The sequence below is a fragment of the Rhinatrema bivittatum genome, chromosome 1 (genome assembly GCF_901001135.1).
Source record: "Rhinatrema bivittatum chromosome 1, aRhiBiv1.1, whole genome shotgun sequence".
NCBI classification, from domain to species: domain Eukaryota; kingdom Metazoa; phylum Chordata; class Amphibia; order Gymnophiona; family Rhinatrematidae; genus Rhinatrema; species Rhinatrema bivittatum.
This window is the reverse complement of record NC_042615.1, coordinates 210,768,061-210,787,173: the sequence shown is the minus strand read 5'-3', so window position 1 is coordinate 210,787,173 and position 19,113 is coordinate 210,768,061. Positions and strand designations below refer to the sequence as shown.

The 19,113-nt window shown below is 44.7% G+C and overlaps 1 protein-coding gene across 6 annotated transcripts in view; it reads left to right on the top strand.

Annotated features, from left to right (window-relative positions):
• Positions 1–19,113, top strand: part of PPP2R2C (protein phosphatase 2 regulatory subunit Bgamma) — a 623,817-nt gene that overhangs the window by 537,937 nt on the left and 66,767 nt on the right. For all 6 annotated transcript variants that reach the window (XM_029591453.1, XM_029591472.1, XM_029591463.1 and 3 more), the window contains one exon: positions 10,193–10,362. In XM_029591453.1, coding sequence (XP_029447313.1) covers positions 10,193–10,362 — 170 coding nt within the window. The remainder of the gene's footprint in view (positions 1–10,192; positions 10,363–19,113) is intronic.

Sequence of the window (19,113 nt, the reverse complement as noted above, 5' to 3'; positions counted from 1 at the left end):
GTCTGTTAAGTGACATTCTGCTTCTGCATAATGTTTGTTGGGCCTGTTTGGCCTAGCACCTAGGTGTATAGTTTGATAGTTACAGGTTAAGCATTGGTCTGCATCCTTGTTGTTCTTTTTTTTTTTTTGTCAAAATCATTTTTATTGAAGAGTATAGGCAGTACAACCATCAAAAACCCTGAGGAGGTACCCAATACAGTGCAACAAATTTACAAAAGAGTAATGCCAAAACGCACCCCCTGCCGTACGCCCATCAAATTATCAGGCGCACTGCTCAACTCCATTTCAAAGTCCAGCGGACGCAGTCCACCAGACAGAGCCATCACAATCATTCACTCATTCCACTCACCCCAAACATCTCATATCTCTCACTCTTCCAACCCCCCCCCCCCCTTTCCAACCCCTAGGAGAGTGTCGCAGTAAAATAGTAATACATACTCTTTCGTTAAATTAAGATTATTGAACAGCGAGGTTTGTTCCAGAATTCCCCCCTTCAACACCCCTTGCCGAGCACAACTGACAAAGCGTCTCAGACTCTGCAACAGTGAGCTGGTATGGTCTAATCACTTCCATGATGGATTGTATCCCATAGCAAGCAGATGAGTTTGGATGTCCATTGGCAGTAGAGTAAAATAAGTAGCCCAACAGAGTCTATAGTCTGGATCCATCGTTCTCAGGCTATGCAGTGAGGCTAATCTCTCCATTTGCATAGAGGAGGCGAGCCTATAGTACCATGTCCTCGTAGTGGGGAGTATACCCAGCGCTATCCAGTCCGCCTCTTAGTGCTGCAGGGTTTTGGGTAAAATGTCCATTGGTTTGGGCTGTGGGCTTATCTGGTATGTACAGGGTTTTAGGGTTTGGGGGAGCACAATAATGAATCTAAAATATGGTCTCTGTTCCCCTTTGCTTTTCTGAAGGTTTGTGTGAGATGGAGATTGAAACATAGAAACATAGAAATGACGGCAGAAGAACACCAAATGGCCCATCCAGTCTGCCCAGCAAGCTTTGCACATTTTTTTTCTCATACTTATCTGTTACTCTTGGCTCTTAGTAACCTTTTGGTTCTATTTCCCTTCCACCCCCACCATTAATGCAGAGCAGTGTTGGAACTGCATCTATGTGAAATATTTAGCTTAATTAGTTAGGGGTAGTAACCACCACAATAAGCAAGCTACACCCATGCTTATTTGTTTTCCCAGACTATGAAATTCAGTCCTTTTTGGTTGTTGTCTATATATAGATCCTCTTTTCTTCATTCCCCCTGCCGTTGAAGCAGAGAGTTATGCTGGACATGCATTGAAAGTGAAGCATCAGACTTTCTCCCTTGCTGTTGAAGCAGAGAGCCATGCTGGTTGTGTGAAGCATCAGTCTTTCTCCCCTGCCGTTAAAGCAGAGAGCTATGCTGGATATGCGTAAAGTATCAGTCTTTCTCCCCTGCCGTTGAAGCAGAGAGCTATGCTGGATATGCATAAGGTATCGGTCTTTCTACCTTGCCGTTGAAGCAGAGAGCTATGCTGGATATGCATTGAAAGTGAAGTATCAGGCTTATTTGGTTTGGGGTAGTAACCGCCGTAACAAGCAAGCTACTCCCTGCTTTTTTGTGATTGCAAATCCTTTTTTCCACATTCATTCACGTCCTCTAGACTTTATGGATCCACAGTGTTTATCCCACGCCCCTTTGAAGTCCTTCACAGTTCTGGTCTTCACCACTTCCTCCGGAAGGGCATTCCAAGCATCCACCACCCTCTCTGTGAAGAAATACTTCCTGACATTGGTTCTGAGTCTTCCTCCCTGGAGCTTCAAATCGTGACCCCTGGTTCTGCTGATTTTTTTCTGACGGAAAAGGTTTGTCATTGTCTTTGGATCATTAAAACCTTTCAAGTATCTGAAAGTCTGTATCATATCACCTCTGCTCCTCCTTTCCTCCAGGGTGTACTTATTTAGATTCTTCAATCTCTCCTCATAAGTCATTCGATGAAGACCTTCTAGCTTTTTGGTCGCCCTTCTCTGGACCGCCTCCATCTTGTCTCTGTCTTTTCGGAGATACGGTCTCCAGAACTGAACACAGTACTCCAGGTGAGGCCTCACAAAGGACCTGCACAAGGGGATAATCACTTCCCTTTTCCTACTCGATATTCCTCTCTCTATGCAGCCCAGCATTCTTCTGGCTTTAGCTATCGCCTTGTCACATTGTTTCACCAACTTCAGATCGTTAGACATTATTATCACCCCAAGGTCTCTCTCCTGCTCCGTGCACATCAGCCTTTCTCCCCCCATCGAATACAGTTCATTTGGATTTCCACTTCCCAAATGCATGACTCTGCACTTCTTGGCATTGAATCTCAGCTGCCATATCTTCGACCACTCTTCCAGTTTCCTTAAATCCCATCTCATTCTCTCCACTCCTTCCGTCGTGTCCACTCTGTTGCAGATCTTAGTGTCATCCGCAAACAGACAAACCTTACCTTCTATCCCGTCCGCAATGTCGCTCACAAAGATGTTGAACAGGACCGGTCCCAATACCGATCCTTGCGGTACCCCGCTTAACACCGCTCTCTCTTCAGAGTAAGTTCCATTTACCATCACACATTGTTTTCTGTCTTTCGACCAGTTTGCAATCCAGGCTACCACCTCGACACTCATTCCTAAGCTTCTCATTTTATTCACCAGTCTCCTGTGCGGGACCGTATCAAAAGCTTTGCTGAAATCCAAGTAGATGACATCGAGTGCCCTTCCTTGATCCAATTCCTTGGTTACCCAGTCAAAAAAGTCAATCAGATTTGTCTGACAGGATCTTCCCCTGGTGAATCCATGCTGCCTCTGGTCCAGCAATTCTCTTGACTGTAGATAGTTCACTATTCTCTCTTTCAACCGTGACTCCATTACTTTTCCCACCATCGAAGTGAGGCTAACCGGTCTGTAGTTACCAACCTCTTCTCTGTTCCCACTCTTGTGAAGCGGGACCACCACCGCTCTTCTCCAATCACTCGGCACCACTCCCGTTTCTAGGGATCTATTAACAGGTCACACAGCGGACCCGCCAGCACATCTTTGAGCTCTCTCGGTATCCAGGGATGAACTTCATCAGGCCCCATGGCTTTGTCCACTTTCAGTTTCTCCAGCACTTCCCATACATTTTCTACTGTAAATGGAGTTACATCTACTCCACTCCCTTCCAGTTTCTTGTTAACTAGCGACGGTCCTTCTCCAGGGTCCTCTTTAGTGAACACAGAACTGAAGTATTCGTTTAATATTTCTGCCATTTCTTCATCTCTCTCCACACATTGATCCTTTCCACCTTTCAATTTCACTATACCACTATGAACTTTTCTCTTTTCACTGATATATCTGAAAAATGTTTTGTCACCTCTCTTTACATCCTTGGCAATCCTCTCTTCCGCTTGACTTTTTGCCGTCTTGATTAATTTCTTCATCTCCCTCAGTTCTACCAGATATTCTTCTTTGTGCTCCTCCCTTTGGGATCTTTTATATTTCTTGAATGCTGTTCTTTTAGCCTTTATTTTGTCAACCACCTCCTTTAAGAACCAGATAAGTTTCATTTTTTTTTTGCTTTTCTTTACTTTTCTAACATATAGATTAGTTGCCTTGGTAATTGCTCCTTTTAGATTGGTCCACTGTTGATCCACATCTCTCTCGTTCTCCCAGCCTTTTAGTTCTTCCTCCAGGTAATTCCCCATTTCATCAAAGTCCGTGTTTTTGAGCTGCAAAACTTGGGTCTTTGTGCTTCTTTTCTGTATCTTTTTTGTGATATTAAACCATATCATTTGATGATCACTGGTGCTGAGGTGGACGCCCACCTGGACATCAGAGACATTATCTCCATTAGTGAGCACTAAGTCCAGTATAGCTCCTTCTCTCGTGGGTTCCATAACCATTTGTTTGAACAAAGCTACTTGCAGGGCATCCACTATTTCTCTACTATTATTAGATTCTGCAGATGGGATTCTTCAGTCTACATTCGGCATATCAAAGTCTCCAACGATCACCACTTCTCCCTTCTTTCCTATCTTTTGGATGTCTTCAACCAGATCTCTATCCATCTCTTCCTTTTGGTTTGGAGGCCTGTAAATCACTCCAATAAAAATGAATGTCCCATCTTTTTTTAGGTTGGCCCATAGTGCTTCTTCATTGCCCCATCTTCCTTGCTGCTCACATGCTTGGATATTGTTTCTGACATAAAGAGCCACTCCTCCCCCTTTCCTATCCTCTCTATCCTTCCTTAACAAGTTATAGCCTGGTATTGCCGTATCCCAGTCATGAGATTCCGTAAACCACGTTTCCGTGACAGCAACAACGTCCAAGTTCTCCTCCACCATTAGGGCTTGCAGATCTGGGATTTTATTCCCCAAACTACGAGCATTTGTGCTCATAACTTTCCAGCTTTCTTTGTACAGGTTACTGCTGTTCCTGGACTCCTTTTGTGACCTCTTTAGTTGAGTTTTGTTATCCATTTTTCCTTTTGTATTAGTGCCTTTGATTGCAGCATCATCCATCACAATGAGCTTTTTTCTTTGGTTTCTGATCTGGTTTGTGGGAACGGTGGGAATTGGGAGGGAGGACAAGGGGGAGGAAGGGGAATAGTGTGGTATTTAGCTAGGGTTAGCAGAGGTTTTTGCTGGCAGGAAATGGGGAACTTGGGGTATATGGGGTGGCTGAGACCTATTTCACGCTGCTGATTCCCTGGGCTGGGGGGGATCAGTGAGTATTTCCAAGAGGGATAGCATAGCAAGTCTGATGATCTTTTCTTTTGGATTAAATATGGCTAATTCCTTATGGACACTTTCCTAGAATATAGCGGGTTTGGGATCCCTGGTGAAGTGGGCCAAAATGTTGGCTTCGCTTCGCAGGCATAGAGCCCAGATTATGTGTCTGCAGGAGATGTACTTAAATGATCAAGAATACTGCAAGTTGCGTAGAGAGTGGGTAGGCCAGGGCTACTCTTTCTCAGCAGTTAACCGGAAAGGAGGTCTTGCTATTTTATTAGGCAAAGGAATAGCCTTTGAGCTTGCCTCCATGTATGAAGATAGTGTGGGATGCTGTGTTTATTGTGGGGAAATTATTTGGATGGACAGTTACAATATGCAGTGTATATGCCCCCAATGTATACTCACTAGGGATGTGAATCGTTTTTTGACGATTTAAAATATCGTCCGATATATTTTAAATCGTCAAAAATCGTTAGAGCCACGATACAATAACAATTACGATTTTTGACGATAAATCGGGGGAAGGGGGAGAGGAAAGGGGAGGGCGGGAAAACCGGCACACTAAAAAAACCCTAAAACCCACCCCGACCCTTTAAAATAAATCCCCCACCCTCCCGAACCCCCCCAAAATACCTTAAATTACCTGGGGTCCAGAGGAAGGGTCCCGCTGTGATCTTCCACTCTCGGACCTCCGGTGCTTGTAGAAATGGCGCCGGCGCTACCTTTGGTTTTTCCGTACGGAAAAATGATTTGTGGCAGGAGATCGCTCCTGGACCCCCGCTGGACCCCCAGGGACTTTTGGCCAGCTTGGGGGGGGGCCTCCTGACCCCCACAAGACTTGCCAAAAGTCCAGCGGGGGTCCGGAACGACCTCCTGCAGCCGAATCGTGTTGTCTACGGCCGGCATTTTGGGGGGTTCGGGAGGGTGGGGGATTTATTTTAAAGGGTCGGGGTGGATTTTAGGGTTGTTTTAGTGTGCCGGTTTTCCTGCCCTCCCCATTCCCCTCCCCCCCCCCACTGGACGCCAGGTAATTTAAGGCATTTTGGGGGGGTTCGGGAGGATGGGGGATTTATTTTAAAGGGTCGGGGTGGGTTTTAGGGATGTTTTAGTGTGCCGGTTTTCGATTTACACGATTTACACAATATTTAAAAAACCCAAACTGCGACGATCCGATTCCCTCCCCCTCCCAGCTGAAATCGATCGTTAAGATGATCGATCACACGATTCACATCTCTAGTGATTAGGAGAAATAGACTTCTTAATAAGCAGATAATTGAATTGGAATGTGAATTTCAAAAAATTAAAGCAAGATTCATTCAATTTCCATCTGCTACTACAAAATGATTATATAGGGAATCCCTTTATAATTTAAATTATCTCCATCAGAAGACTACCAAGAGCCTGCTATACACTTCCCATAAATTATATTGCCTTGGAAATAAAGCTGTAACTATTGGCCAATTTGGTGAAAATTAAAAGGTGACATTAACCGGGTTGATGTGATTCCTATCATGAAACTCGGTATAATAAAAATAACAAATAAATAAATAAATCTATATAGAAGCCTTGCAAGATTCTTATGGGGTTAGACAGACTTCCACCGAATCTATATGCTGGATCTTTAGGTCCTTTTATGAACATTTATATTGTGAGGCCTCAGTAGATGGAGCTGGGGAAGCAGAAAATTGTATTTTCAGGGGCTACCTCTGCCAAGGATGACAGAAACACAACAGTCTCTGTTGAATAGACCATTCACCATGGCAGAAATTATAGAGTATTAATTCTAGCCCTTTGCATAAGCTCCAGGCCCAGATGGTCTAAAAGCAGATTTTTACAAGGTACTAAGCGGCGAGTTATGTATTACTCTCAAAGACATTTTTTCAGTTGCTTTACAGCAAGGAAGATTTCCACGAGATGTCAAAAAAGCATACATTACAGTTCTCCCGAAAGGGAGGAAGGATCCAACACAGCCAGCATTGTTAGACCCATATCTCTTTTAAACTTTGATTTGAAACTATTTGCTAAAATTCTTGCTACCCAGTTAAATGTAGTTTTGCCAGCTTTAATTTCCCAGTTTCAGGTGGGAAAGTCAGGCAACAAACAGAAGTTTGTGTGTTTGTATTTTCCAACTCTCCCACCCACCTCTAGCTCATCCTTTAATTTATAGGCAGGTGTCACTTTCACAGTTAAAAAAAAAAAATTAAAAAAAAAAATCAGCCTTTTAACTTAAACTCAGAAATTCCCCACACCTTATCAGGACTTTGATCATTCCCTTGTAGGTCACTACCAGATATGTACTGAATACACTAATACATTTAAAGGACCCTAATTGTATGCACTCCTACACCCATAGCAACCTAAAACTTAACTAGGAACTGAACAAATTTAAGATGAAGGCAGCAGTTCAGCAGCAAGAGGAGGGCCTCACAGTCTTTTGCATCGAGTGTCACATGTATGATTTTTTATCCACCGGTGAGAAGTTGTACATGTGCATCCAATACAAAGAGCTCCAGTCTCTCAGAGAACAAGTCAATCTCTGGAGGCTAGAGTGGCAGACCTGGAGGAGCTGAGGCAGACAGAGAGGTATATAGATGAGACCTTCAGGGACATAGTAGCCAAGTCCCAACTCCAGTCTGGCATCCCTGGTGCTGCTTTGGAAGAGGAAGGTCTCATGATCGGAGCGCAACAACTTGGTACAGCAGGAAAGGATCCTGTAGCAAGGACCTCCTCTCCAGGTGGTGCATCGACCTCTCGCACCAAGGATGTCTCTCCCAGGGCTTCTGCCAAGGAGGGAAGGGTTAGTTCAGCTATCATATTTGGTGATTCAGTTATTAGGAATGTAGACAGCTGGGTGGCTGGTGGGCATGAGGATCGCCTGGTAACATTACCTCGTGCAAAGATGGCGGATCTCACGCGTCACCTAGATAGGATTTTAGACAGTGCTGGGGAGGAGCCGGCTGTTGTGGTACATGTGGGCACCAGCGACACAGGAAAATGTGGGAGGGAGGTTCTGGAAGCCAAATTTAGGCTCTTAGGTAGAAAGCTAAAATCCAGAATGTCCAGGGCAGCATTCTCTGAAATGCTCCCTGTTCAATGCACAGGTCCCCAGAGGCAGGCAGAGCTCAGGAGTCTCAATGTGTGGATGAGACGATGGTGCAGGGAAGAAGGATTCAGTTTTGTAAGGAACTGGGGAACCTTTTGTGGAAGGGAGAGTCTTTTCCGAAAGGATGGACTCCACCTTAACCAGGGTGGAATCAGGCTGCTGACAGTAACCTTTAAAAAGGAGATAGAACAAAGGGGAAAGCTGACAGTCACTCAGCAGTGCATGGTTTGGAGGGAGGTATCTTCAAAGGATACTAATGAAGCATTAGAATTAGGGCATCCCAACAGAGAGGTTCCAATAAGAAAAGTAGTCCAAGTGCCTATGATTAAAAACTCTCCTGAGCTAAAAGATTCCAATGCATCTCTGTCAACTGAAAAGCAGAATGTATCTGCTTACCACATTATTTATTTATTTATTTTTAACTTTTATATACCGACATTCCTGTATAGCATACAAATCACACTGGTTTACAATGAAACAATAACATCGCATGAGAGCGTTACATGGAACAGATAATGCGTGAACGTTAAACAAAAAAAAAAAACCTCGCAAATGTGCGTAACGTTGAAAATAAGAGGGAGACGTTGAAAATAAAACAAGGGAAAAACAAGTAACTAGATAGGATGTGGGCTTGAAATAATTTGTAGAGCTATGCGATTTTACACAAAATGGTTGATGGATACTTGGTCAAAACTTGAAAACTTGAAGCACTTAATAAACACGCTAAAGCAAGTTGATGAGCTGGGGGAGAAAATATCATTCTGGCAGAAGGGTGTAGAAAAAACTTCCAAGGAATGGCCAAGGATCATAAATAGAAATGCGTATCTGAAGGTGATCTGAGACTTAGGACAGGGACTGGGGTCCTGCACTAGGGGAATTTGACGTACAAAGGAGCATTACACTCAAAGTAGAGGTTCGATTGAAATTAGATGATAGGTAGGAAACAGTGACATAAGACATTAGGAAGGATTGATTGCTGGCATGCTCAGCAATGAGGCTTGTGAAGGAACAATGCACTCCCTGTATCTCCTCCACCATGCCCGACTGTGTGCCAAGTGTTGCTGTGGGCCTCGACCCTCTCCCTGTGGGGCCAGTGACTTGGGCTCTGGTGCAGGGCGTTCCCTAGAAGGGGGTGGAACTTCCCTTGCCTGTTCTCGTGGTTGTTGTCGTCTGCAGCGAGCCTTCCGAAGCATCCAGTATCCCCTAACAAGTAAACTTGCCACAAACATGGGTTTAGGAAGGCAGGCCAGGTAAGAGCAGTATTATTGACCCAGGGGGGCGTGTGATAGGCCTGTTTTTATCGCATGCGATAATAGCCGCAATAATAGCCGTGATCCGCAATAACGGCCGCAGGCTCGTGATAAAAACTTTTTTCCACAAACAAAAAAAGGTGTAGTTATTTCTGATGTAAATCCCACGTTAATGCGTGTTAAGCTGTCGCTGAATGTGGTAGGACACCTTAATTTGCATTAACTTCTCCCACATGCATACTAAATTTTAAATTTGCATGCTAGCTTGCGTTGCATTATTTATTGCACGTGCAACGCATGTTAGATCCCCTTTAACACACATTTGGGCCCTGACACACTTTGATGAATGACCTAGTAAATCTGCTGCTGAGTTACATGAAAATGTCTACTGATAATTTGCTGTTAGATCATTTATTCAGTTAACTCTTTTAAACAAAGACATTTCTAATCATCTGTTTTTTTTTCATCCTGATTGTTACAGTACAGCAAACACATTTTATTTTACATATCAGCTTTCTCAAAAGGCTTTAGAATCATATGTAATATGTATACAGTGATCAATACCATAGAATACATTATTCCACTTCAACAGATTAAATAAGAATTAGCACTCACAGGCAAGGGAGGAAAGGTGAATATTGAGATGGGATTTGAAGAGAGGGATACTGTTGATGAGAGAGACATTTCAGACTGAGACTACCGCAGCTGATCAGTACTAACCGATAGGGGACTGTGTTGAAATAGAAAGAAGACTGGAATTGGAAGAGTAAACAGGAAGAATATTAGAAATACAGAGATGGGGCCAAAAAAATAATCCTGTTCTGTGATACCAATTATAAACCCTACCAAACTTCAAAGAATTTCCTGCTGGATCAGTTATGCATGGCAGAACATAAGGAACCTGGAAATCTGGGAAGAGATATCAAAATCTCCAAAGTCCCACATTTCCCCTACCCTCATTTTTCAGGGCTCTTAATATGGCAGTGAGGATGGAAATTTCCTTGGCACATTTAGAAATCTGATGACAAACTAGAAATGACTTATGTATTTTTAAACACGTCACACTGTTTTATTTGAATCATGTTCTTTTTTTTTTTCTCTTTGTTTTACAGTTTTTGAAGAACCTGAAGACCCTAGTAACAGATCGTTTTTTTCAGAAATCATCTCTTCCGTTTCAGACATCAAATTCAGTCACAGTGGCCGTTATATGCTCACAAGGGATTACCTCACTGTCAAAGTTTGGGATCTAAACATGGAGAGCAAGCCAATAGAAATATACCAGGTATAGTTTTACTTTTCCATAAAATATCACTTTGTAGAAACCTTTGATTATGCAAAGAGTATAAAAGCTCTAATCCTCCATTTGTTGCATTTGTTTCCAAAATGTCTTTTTATAGTAAAGGTCTAGCCCTGTATATTTTCTGGTTTATTTTCAATAGGGCAACTAAGAAACAAAAGGGTTACTTTTCAAAGGGTCCTGGTGCCTAACTTACAGTGGCATTCTTTATTCTGTGATGTGCCTGTATCACAGCGGCATTCCACTTCAAGACCATGTTAAAGCACACTCTGTCAAGGCCATGGCGACTTCAGTAGCGCACCTATGCTCGGTTCCGCTTCCTGACATTTGCAGGGCTGCTACCTGGAGTTCTTTCCATACCTTTAAAGCCCATTATTGCTTAGACAAGGCTGGAAGACAAGATTCCATCTTCAGCCAGTCTGTCTTGCGCAACCTTTTTGCAACTTGACGTACCAACACCCTTCTGCCCGTTAGGGTTCAGGATGCCCTCTGCCAAATTCCACCCCAGTCCTTCTGCCTATTGCACATCTTGGGTACATTTCATGCATTTCTTGGACATCCTCAGCTCAGTACTCACCCATATGTGAGGACTACCATCCTGCTTGTCCTGTGAGGAATCAGAAGTTGCTTACCTGTAACAGGTGTTCTCACAGGACAGCGGGATGTTAGTCCTCACGAAACCCGCCCGCCACCCAGCGGTGTTGGGTTTGTTACTTTTTCTTATTTTATTTTTTGGCACTTCCTGTAGCTTTAAACAAGACTGAAGGGGGGACCCCTGCTGGCTGCAGGTTTAGTGCCATGCTGGGCATGCCCAGTAGGTGCCAGTCAAAGTTCTAGAAACTTTGACAAAAGTGTTCCATGATTGGGCTCCATCCTGTGATGTCACCCATATGTGAGGACTAACATCCTGCTGTCCTATGAGAACACCTGTTACAGGTAAGCAACTTCTGCTCTCTCCTCCTTTCTACCCATTTATCTTGGGACAGCCAGGTGAGAGCTTCATCACTAGGAGGGATCCCTGGGCTCATCCAGTAGCCGTCACGCCAGGTTTTAAGTATATAACTATAGTATAGTCTACTTTACCTCTGGTAAGGAAGTCACTCCACACCTCTGATAATCTAAGACCAGCTTTTCCTTCACTGATGCAGGGGAAAATATCCCTCCAGCTTCCTTCACTGAAAGTGTACAAATTTCTACCTGGTTCCTTTGCCAGGTCCAAATATTCTTGCATGTTGTTGGGTTTTGGTGACAATAAAGGAGTCTTTTCTGGCATACCCAGCATCATCGCTGTCCTTACTGAAAGGAAGAAACATTTGGCTGATGGTCTCAAGGGCCTCAGTCCATTTTTCAATGGCATTGGCTTTGCTAAGCATAACTGTATAGATTGACCTGGCCATTTCCCAATCATACACATCTCAGGGAGCCTAGACAAGGATGCTGTTCAGACAGTGTGAAGGCAGGACAGGGAATCAGATGGTGGCATTCCTTCACCTGTATTATAAAGTCACGTCCCCATTATCAAGGTCACAGTATGATTTGGAAAGAAAAATGTCTCCTAACCAAAGCTTCCCCTAGTTGAACCCATTGCAAAAGTGTGTTTGAAGTGATTTGCCTAGCATGAGAGGTCTTCTGTAGGCTCTTCCCGCTAAGGAGATGTGATGGTGCTGCTTGGCCCTTGGCCCATACGGCTGAGGACTAGTCATCTTGTGCTGCAGTATGTATGTACCTGTAATTAATGCCAACTTGTTGTTAGTAGCGATAGCTACCAACTATTACTCTCCATATGCTTTCTGTGGGCACCCTTAAAGCACATCGGTGTATGATTCCTGGTGTGATCTGCATGCAGAAAGAACAGAGGCAAGGATGATGAAGGCACAATCAGGTAGTTTAGGGTTAGAGGCCTTTCCTGGTCCACATGATAGCCCTGACTTGTCGACTCCTCAGAGTAGCAGCTGTCATATAGGCTGTCTCATGTGGTTGCCCTGATGGCTTATGCACTTTCTGTGTTGGTCTCTTGCAGAGCAAGCATTTAGTGCCATCTGAGGCATTGAGGGGCCCATGTCAATACCTGAGACAAAGTACGTACCATATATGTCTCGGATAGCTTTTTCTCTGGCGTGCAGGTGTAGATAAGGGTGTATGCCGAGTAATGACTCCGACTACATTAGCAGTTAGGGACTAGGCCGCCACTGATATCACAGATGCTTGATTGCAAAGTGTCCAGGAACTTACATATTGCCCATGTGTAGGTGCATGAGTTTGTTCTGGTAGTCCGTTCAATACAGATGTGTGTGGGTAAGTGGCATGCTGTGTTAGCCTCTGTCAATATCTATGTGTGGGGGGTGATGTAAGCCTAGCAATTCCCTGCCCTATAGCAGGCAGTCTGTATGTGTATTCATTTAGGGCACACTGTTCTTGCCCAGCAGTGATCCAGTGTTCCGTTCATGACAAGGGTTTCCTCACTGATCTGATAGTATGGGCTATTGTCAGAATGGCCTCATGCGTTGTACTCTGACCTTCCCCCTAGGCCTATCACTGGTAAGATCTTGTGTTGAGAAGGGGTGGGGGTGAGGAGGGGAGGGGAGGGGAGTGACAATTGGCTGTGTCACAGCTCCGATATACATTGTGACAGTTAAGTATGATTTCATATCTGCCTGTACTGCACACCTCTGCCCCCGCCGGCAAATCTGCCACCTAGTACTGGGAGTGGTGCTAATAGTCCGGTAACATGGGGGTGTGCAGGGTTCTCAGATGTTCTGCTGACAGGGAGACCTATCATGTTTGGAAGGGGTGTGGTTGTTGGGAAGCTGTTCCCTGAATGTGGGGATGCAGGGATGGCTGGAACACAGAGTCACAATGGCCCCCTCATGCAAGCAATGTTAGACTTATACAGAGACCTGGGTTGGTGGAGAGGCATAGTGGCAGCATGTTGCTGAGACCTGTATATATGTGTGCATGTGTTGGGGGGGGGGGGGGGGGGTTGCACATGCATGAGGCCTGCCACGACTCAGATTTGAGGGCCCATTTATCAGGACAGTAGCCTCTTTACCCTCCTCTCTGTAGAAGGTGCCACAGCAGACCACATCATTTGACATTTAATTACCTACTGTATACGCTGCCAGGGTACGCTTACCTGGAATCTGGCACTTGTAGCTCAATATTTTTACTGTGCAGACATAGAAGTGGTGGCATCTATCTGCTGTCTAATATATTATTATTATTATTATTATTTAGCACTTTTATATACTGACATTCATGTAACAAGTTACAAATCACTTCGGTTTACATTATAACGATAACCAGAGCATAAGAATGCATTACATTAAACAAGGATGAACAAACTTGGATCAATGGAACTGGGTTTAACAGAGAAGAATAACTAGAAGAGCTTAAAAACCGGCGAGTCAGATGCTAACTTAGGTGTATAGGTGTCTAAGAAGATGACACTGGAACTAGGTACTAAGGAGAAAAAATTTTGTTAGATCGTCTGCACAAAGAACGGATTGCTGGAAACAATGGTCTACTAGCGAACAGCATAATTGATTCAAAGGGTCATCTGAGTTAAGAGAAGGCTTGGTTGAACAACAATATAGGAGCTAGGTTTGCCTTTAAAACCTTTGCCGTTTAACTTGGCAAATAAGCCACCTTGGCATTATGCACTGCTGTTTTGTTGCAGGCTGCTGGAACATGGTGCCATCTGCCATATGACAACTAAGGAACAGTGAGGGAGTTGTGTCGTGTACAGAATGGCCACAGGCCAAGTGCAGATGGTCTAGAGTGCTGTAGCTGTTGCTGTTTGGCACCAGGCAGACTGGCTGCTACCCCTGTACTGGCCTGGCTTGTGGAACAGTCTAATCCCTGTTATCTCATCCTTAGCTAACAGGTATTAGACAGATCCACAGGCGAGGCCAGTACAGGGGTGGCAGCTGCTCTGTGCCGGTCTGTCTAGTCAACAGCAGCAGCTGCAGCCCTCTAGACCATCTGCTCTTCACCTTAGGCCATTCTATACACGACACAAGTCCCTCACTCCTCCTCAGTTGACACATGATGGATGGCACTATGTTCCAGCAGCCTGTAAGTTGAAGACCTATTTGGTGTAGTGTGAACCATAAAAAGGGTTGGGTACACATAGCATTTTAACAGTAAAAAGGACACAAGTAAAGGGGCACAAGGTAAACTTACACCACATAAGCTTGACATGTTCAGAATGTACTCTCTGGCCCTGGCCCCTGCAGCTGCACTTTTCAGCTCACTACTGAAGATTCAAGCCTCAGACTTTAGTAACTGTTCAAGTAGGCCTCTGAGAAAAGAGTGATGTCATGAGAGCCAAGAGCCAAAGAGAAGGCCCATTGTTAGGTCATAAGTGATATATCTTGACAATGGGAGAGGGCAACTATTTGTTGTAGCTGCACTATGACGGCCACATAGCTCCACCACCAATTGGGCCCCCACAGAGTGAAGACATAGCTACTGTACCTGCAGCCAAACATTTTGACATCAATTGTACCCGACAGCAAATGGAGCTGATCACTAGCTACCTAGCTGCCATCTCACATATAGGCCCAATACTTAGCTAACAGTATGCTGAGTGAAGAAGGCAACATGAACCAAGAGTGAAGTTCCACAGCAAGGAGCTTCAGGTTTAGCTTTTGCTGTCTTCTTGAGAGCATACACTGAGCTTTCAGTTGTATGGCATAGGTCATATGGTATTGCTTGCCAGATAAGTACCTACTTGAATTGTGCAAGGGCACACTAGCATTCAAGGTGATGTGAAGGCCACAACTTTGACTGCCTCAACCCTTAAGACAAAACCACACAATGACAAGGCACAACCAGAAAATGTATATTTCTAACCTGTGACCAGTTTATTACTGAGCAAATCTAGGCAACAGATTCAAAGCAAGTCAAAATCTTTGGTAATCACATTCTGCAAGGACAAGATAGTAAATAGCATGTAGCATCATTACATATACAGGCTTTGCATTTTATCCTTTTTGCACAATCATGATTCCAGCAAAGAATATAGAAAGCGGAAGTGGCATCCCAATAGCTACAGTAAAACTCTCATGTTAGAGCTAATAACAGCACAATTATGTGCTGTTAACCCAAAGGCCCCAGACAGTCTATGTTGAAAGACTGCACTCAAGGGGACAGCCTAAGGGCCAAGACAGCAGAGTTCAAGTGAAGGCCCAGACTGTCCATGTTGAAAGAGTATACTCAACGGGACAGCCTAAGGGCCAAGGCAGCAGAGCACAGCATGGAGGCAGCAGGACGGTAGGAGCCCCAGGAGAAGACACAGCACCATGGATGCATGAAACCCAGGAGAATACATAGCAGCCTGGAGTCAGGAGCCCCAGGAGAAAACACAGCACATGGACGTGGCAGCAGGCTGAGATGAGATGAGTCACCAGCTTCAGGAGCAGCAGATGACATGATGAGGCAGTGGAAGGCTGAGATGAGATGAGACACCAGCATCAGGAGCAGCAGATAAGACATGATGAGGCAGCAGGAGGCTGAGACAAGATGAAACACCAGCATCAGGAGCAGCAAATGAGACATGATGAGGCAGCGGGCGGCTGAGATGAGATGAGACACCAGCATCAGGAGCAGTACATAAGACATGATGAGGCAGCAGCAGCAGCTGAACTGTGACAGGAGATGGTGTCAAGGAGCCTGGAGTATGGGCACAGCATAGAGGAGGGCAGTAGAAGTAGATTGCAGGACTACAGTGGCACATATTATACCATCACCATCATCTAGCTGGCACAGGAACTCTGAAGTCAGGATGGGCCCAGCAGGCTTCTTCCATCTAGCTGGCACAGGATCTCTGTACTGAGGCCTGGTCAGGCTTGTCCTACAAGTCTTGTTCTTCTGCCTTAGAGGCCAGGTATTTGGATGGGTTCATGGGTCTTTGCCACGCCATGGCTTGCCACTTGGGGGTGGCATTTCCTTCGGGGGCCTCCCCCTCAGTCATCTCTCTGAATGTGGGCTACTGCTTGGGGTTGAGTAGTGTGAGGCTGGGAAAGGCACAGGTGCTGGCTTTGGCATTCTTTGTAGAATCTGTGTCATGACAGTAGTGAGATTATTTATTGATGTTGCCACTGTAGTGAAACCCTAAGCCTGCATTGCCGTCTGGGCATGCATGGCTGGGCTTGCCAATTGACAGCCCTCCTTGGGCATTCTAGCTCTGCCTGTATTTGGTGTAGCTGCACCCGATGGCTCCTTTCCAGCAAAATCAGCTGCTCCTGTATGGAGGCCAGTGTGATGGACGGTGCTGTTGGGAGTGCTGGTGGCAGAACTCGTGGTGAGGGCACAACTGGTGCTGGCAGATGAGGGTTCGGCCTCCAGAAGGAGCATGAGGGAGCTGGTTCCTGCTGCCTCGTGCTGGTGATGTGGTCAGCTCGACCAAGGTTGCGCTGCCATCTCTGTGTCCCATTGCAGGCTGGGTTCATCCATTAAGTCAGAGAGATTGAGACTGACGTTTACCAGGCTTGCTGAGCCCAGAACATCCAGGAGCAGGCTGTGATGCTGCTGCTGCTGCTCCTCCTTCTCCTCACTGAACTGGGTCCTGCGTCTATAAACAAGGGTGCAGTAAACATTGCAGCTGTGCGCTGGTCCCTGGGGGGGACTGGCAGAGGTCTGGGACTGGCAGAGGTCTGGGTGAGAGCTGTGGAAACAAAGAAGAAAACATAAGCAGGGGCGGATTGTGGGAAAATAGTGGCCCAGGGGATTTTTCTCCATACTGGCCCATGGTACCCAATTACATATACAATATAATTTATATATAATTTACATGGAAAGAGCACTGTCACTAGCTGGTCCTGTGCTATAGAACACCATGCCTCTCGAATTAAGGCTCCAGAGAAATTTGAAAATTTTTAAATCTAACCTGAAAACCTGGCTCTTTAAACAAGCTTTCTATAAAGACAAGAGAAGGAGAAAAACAATTGATTAATAAGGACACACCGAACAAACAGTTGTTTTTTTAAACCTACAAATGCACTTTAATGTTAAATTTGAACTGCTTATACAATTTCCTACCAAACAGATAAGCTCAACTTAAACAAATAGCTTAGTGTACTATATTGTTACCGTACTATGATGGCACATGTTTAATTTGTAATCTATACCACTCATATTTTTTATCGTGCCTATATGTAAACCATTGTGATGGTTATCCAACTTAACGATGGTATAGAAGAGTTTTTAAATAAAATAAAATAAATAAATAACATATATAATTTACATATATATGTACATACCCCTATATTTCGGCATGGTCCTCCTGTATCAACACAGTACTATTTGCCAACACTCAAAGAATAACAACCCCACCTATGAAAAAGAATACCACCAGAATCTAAAATATCAATACACCTCCTATCAGGAAAACAGAACAGGCCAAGCTACTACAGATCCCTACAGAGAAACCACATGCTAAAAGAATGCTTCATCTCAGTCTTTGCATGCAGAATACAAACTCTCACAAAATACAGAATAAAGCCACATAAAGTATAAATAGAAATGTGCAGACAAAACCTAAACTGTAAAACGTATCACGCCAGACTCTATACAGTGCAACAATGGAAAAACAAAAATGTCGCCATTTCTCATGAAATAATCAATAAAATCAAGATATATAAATCATGAATCATAATTATAAAATCATACTAATAAAATAATTTCAAAACGGCTAATGAATAGAATATCCAATAATTAAAGACTCAAGAAAATTTTGAAACCTTTACCAAACACCAATAAAATATTTCAAACAGCAGACACATCACATACTACCCAATAATTAAAATGGCAGTCAATCAAGAAAAATGAACTTAAAAAGCTACCTTTACTTATCCTCTCCAGCAGTTCTCCTACTCCTTTCCCTTGCAGGCCACACCAGAAGCAGCAGTAGCTGCTGAAGCTGTCCTCATGGTCCTCTTCCTTAGGGACCACAACTAGTCTCTACTCTCTCTCTCTCTCTCTCTCACACACACACACACACACACACACACACCAGTCACACCCTCAAGACCAGTTTCTGTCTTTCACACACCAGTCATCTCCCCAACCAGTCTCTCTCTCTCTCTCACACACACACACACACACACACACACATACCAGTCATCTCCCTGATCATTCTCACACATACACACGTCACCTCTCTGGCCAGTCTCTCTCAATCACACAATGCTCTCGCTCCCTCCTACTTACACATAAGCTCTCAATCACACACATGTTCTATCTCACTTACAAACAGGCTCAATCACACACATGCCCCCTCTCTCTCACAGCCACAAGCCAGCCAAAAACATGCTCCATCTCTTTCTCGCACACACACAAGCACCCTCCCTGACTCACATATACACCACACACATACAGAAGCACCCTCCCTGCCTTACACACAGAAGCACCTTCCCTGTCACACACAGAAGCACCATTCCTTTCTCACATACACACACACCCAGAAGCACCCTTCCGATCTAAGGTCCCCAATTGAACAGCTGGTCTCTGGCGGTGGTTAGCAGCACCGGTGTTCACTTCTTCGGCTCCCGCCGGCCTCAATTTTAATTTCTTTGGCCCCCGCCAGCTTGGTCTCCGGCAGGGATTGGCTGGGCGGCGCCCATCTTCATTTTTTCGGCCCCTGCCGGCTTGGTCTCCGGCGGGAGCTGGCTGGGAGGCACCCATCTTCTTTTCTTTGGCCTCCGCCGGCCTTGATTTTAATTTCTTCGGCCCCCG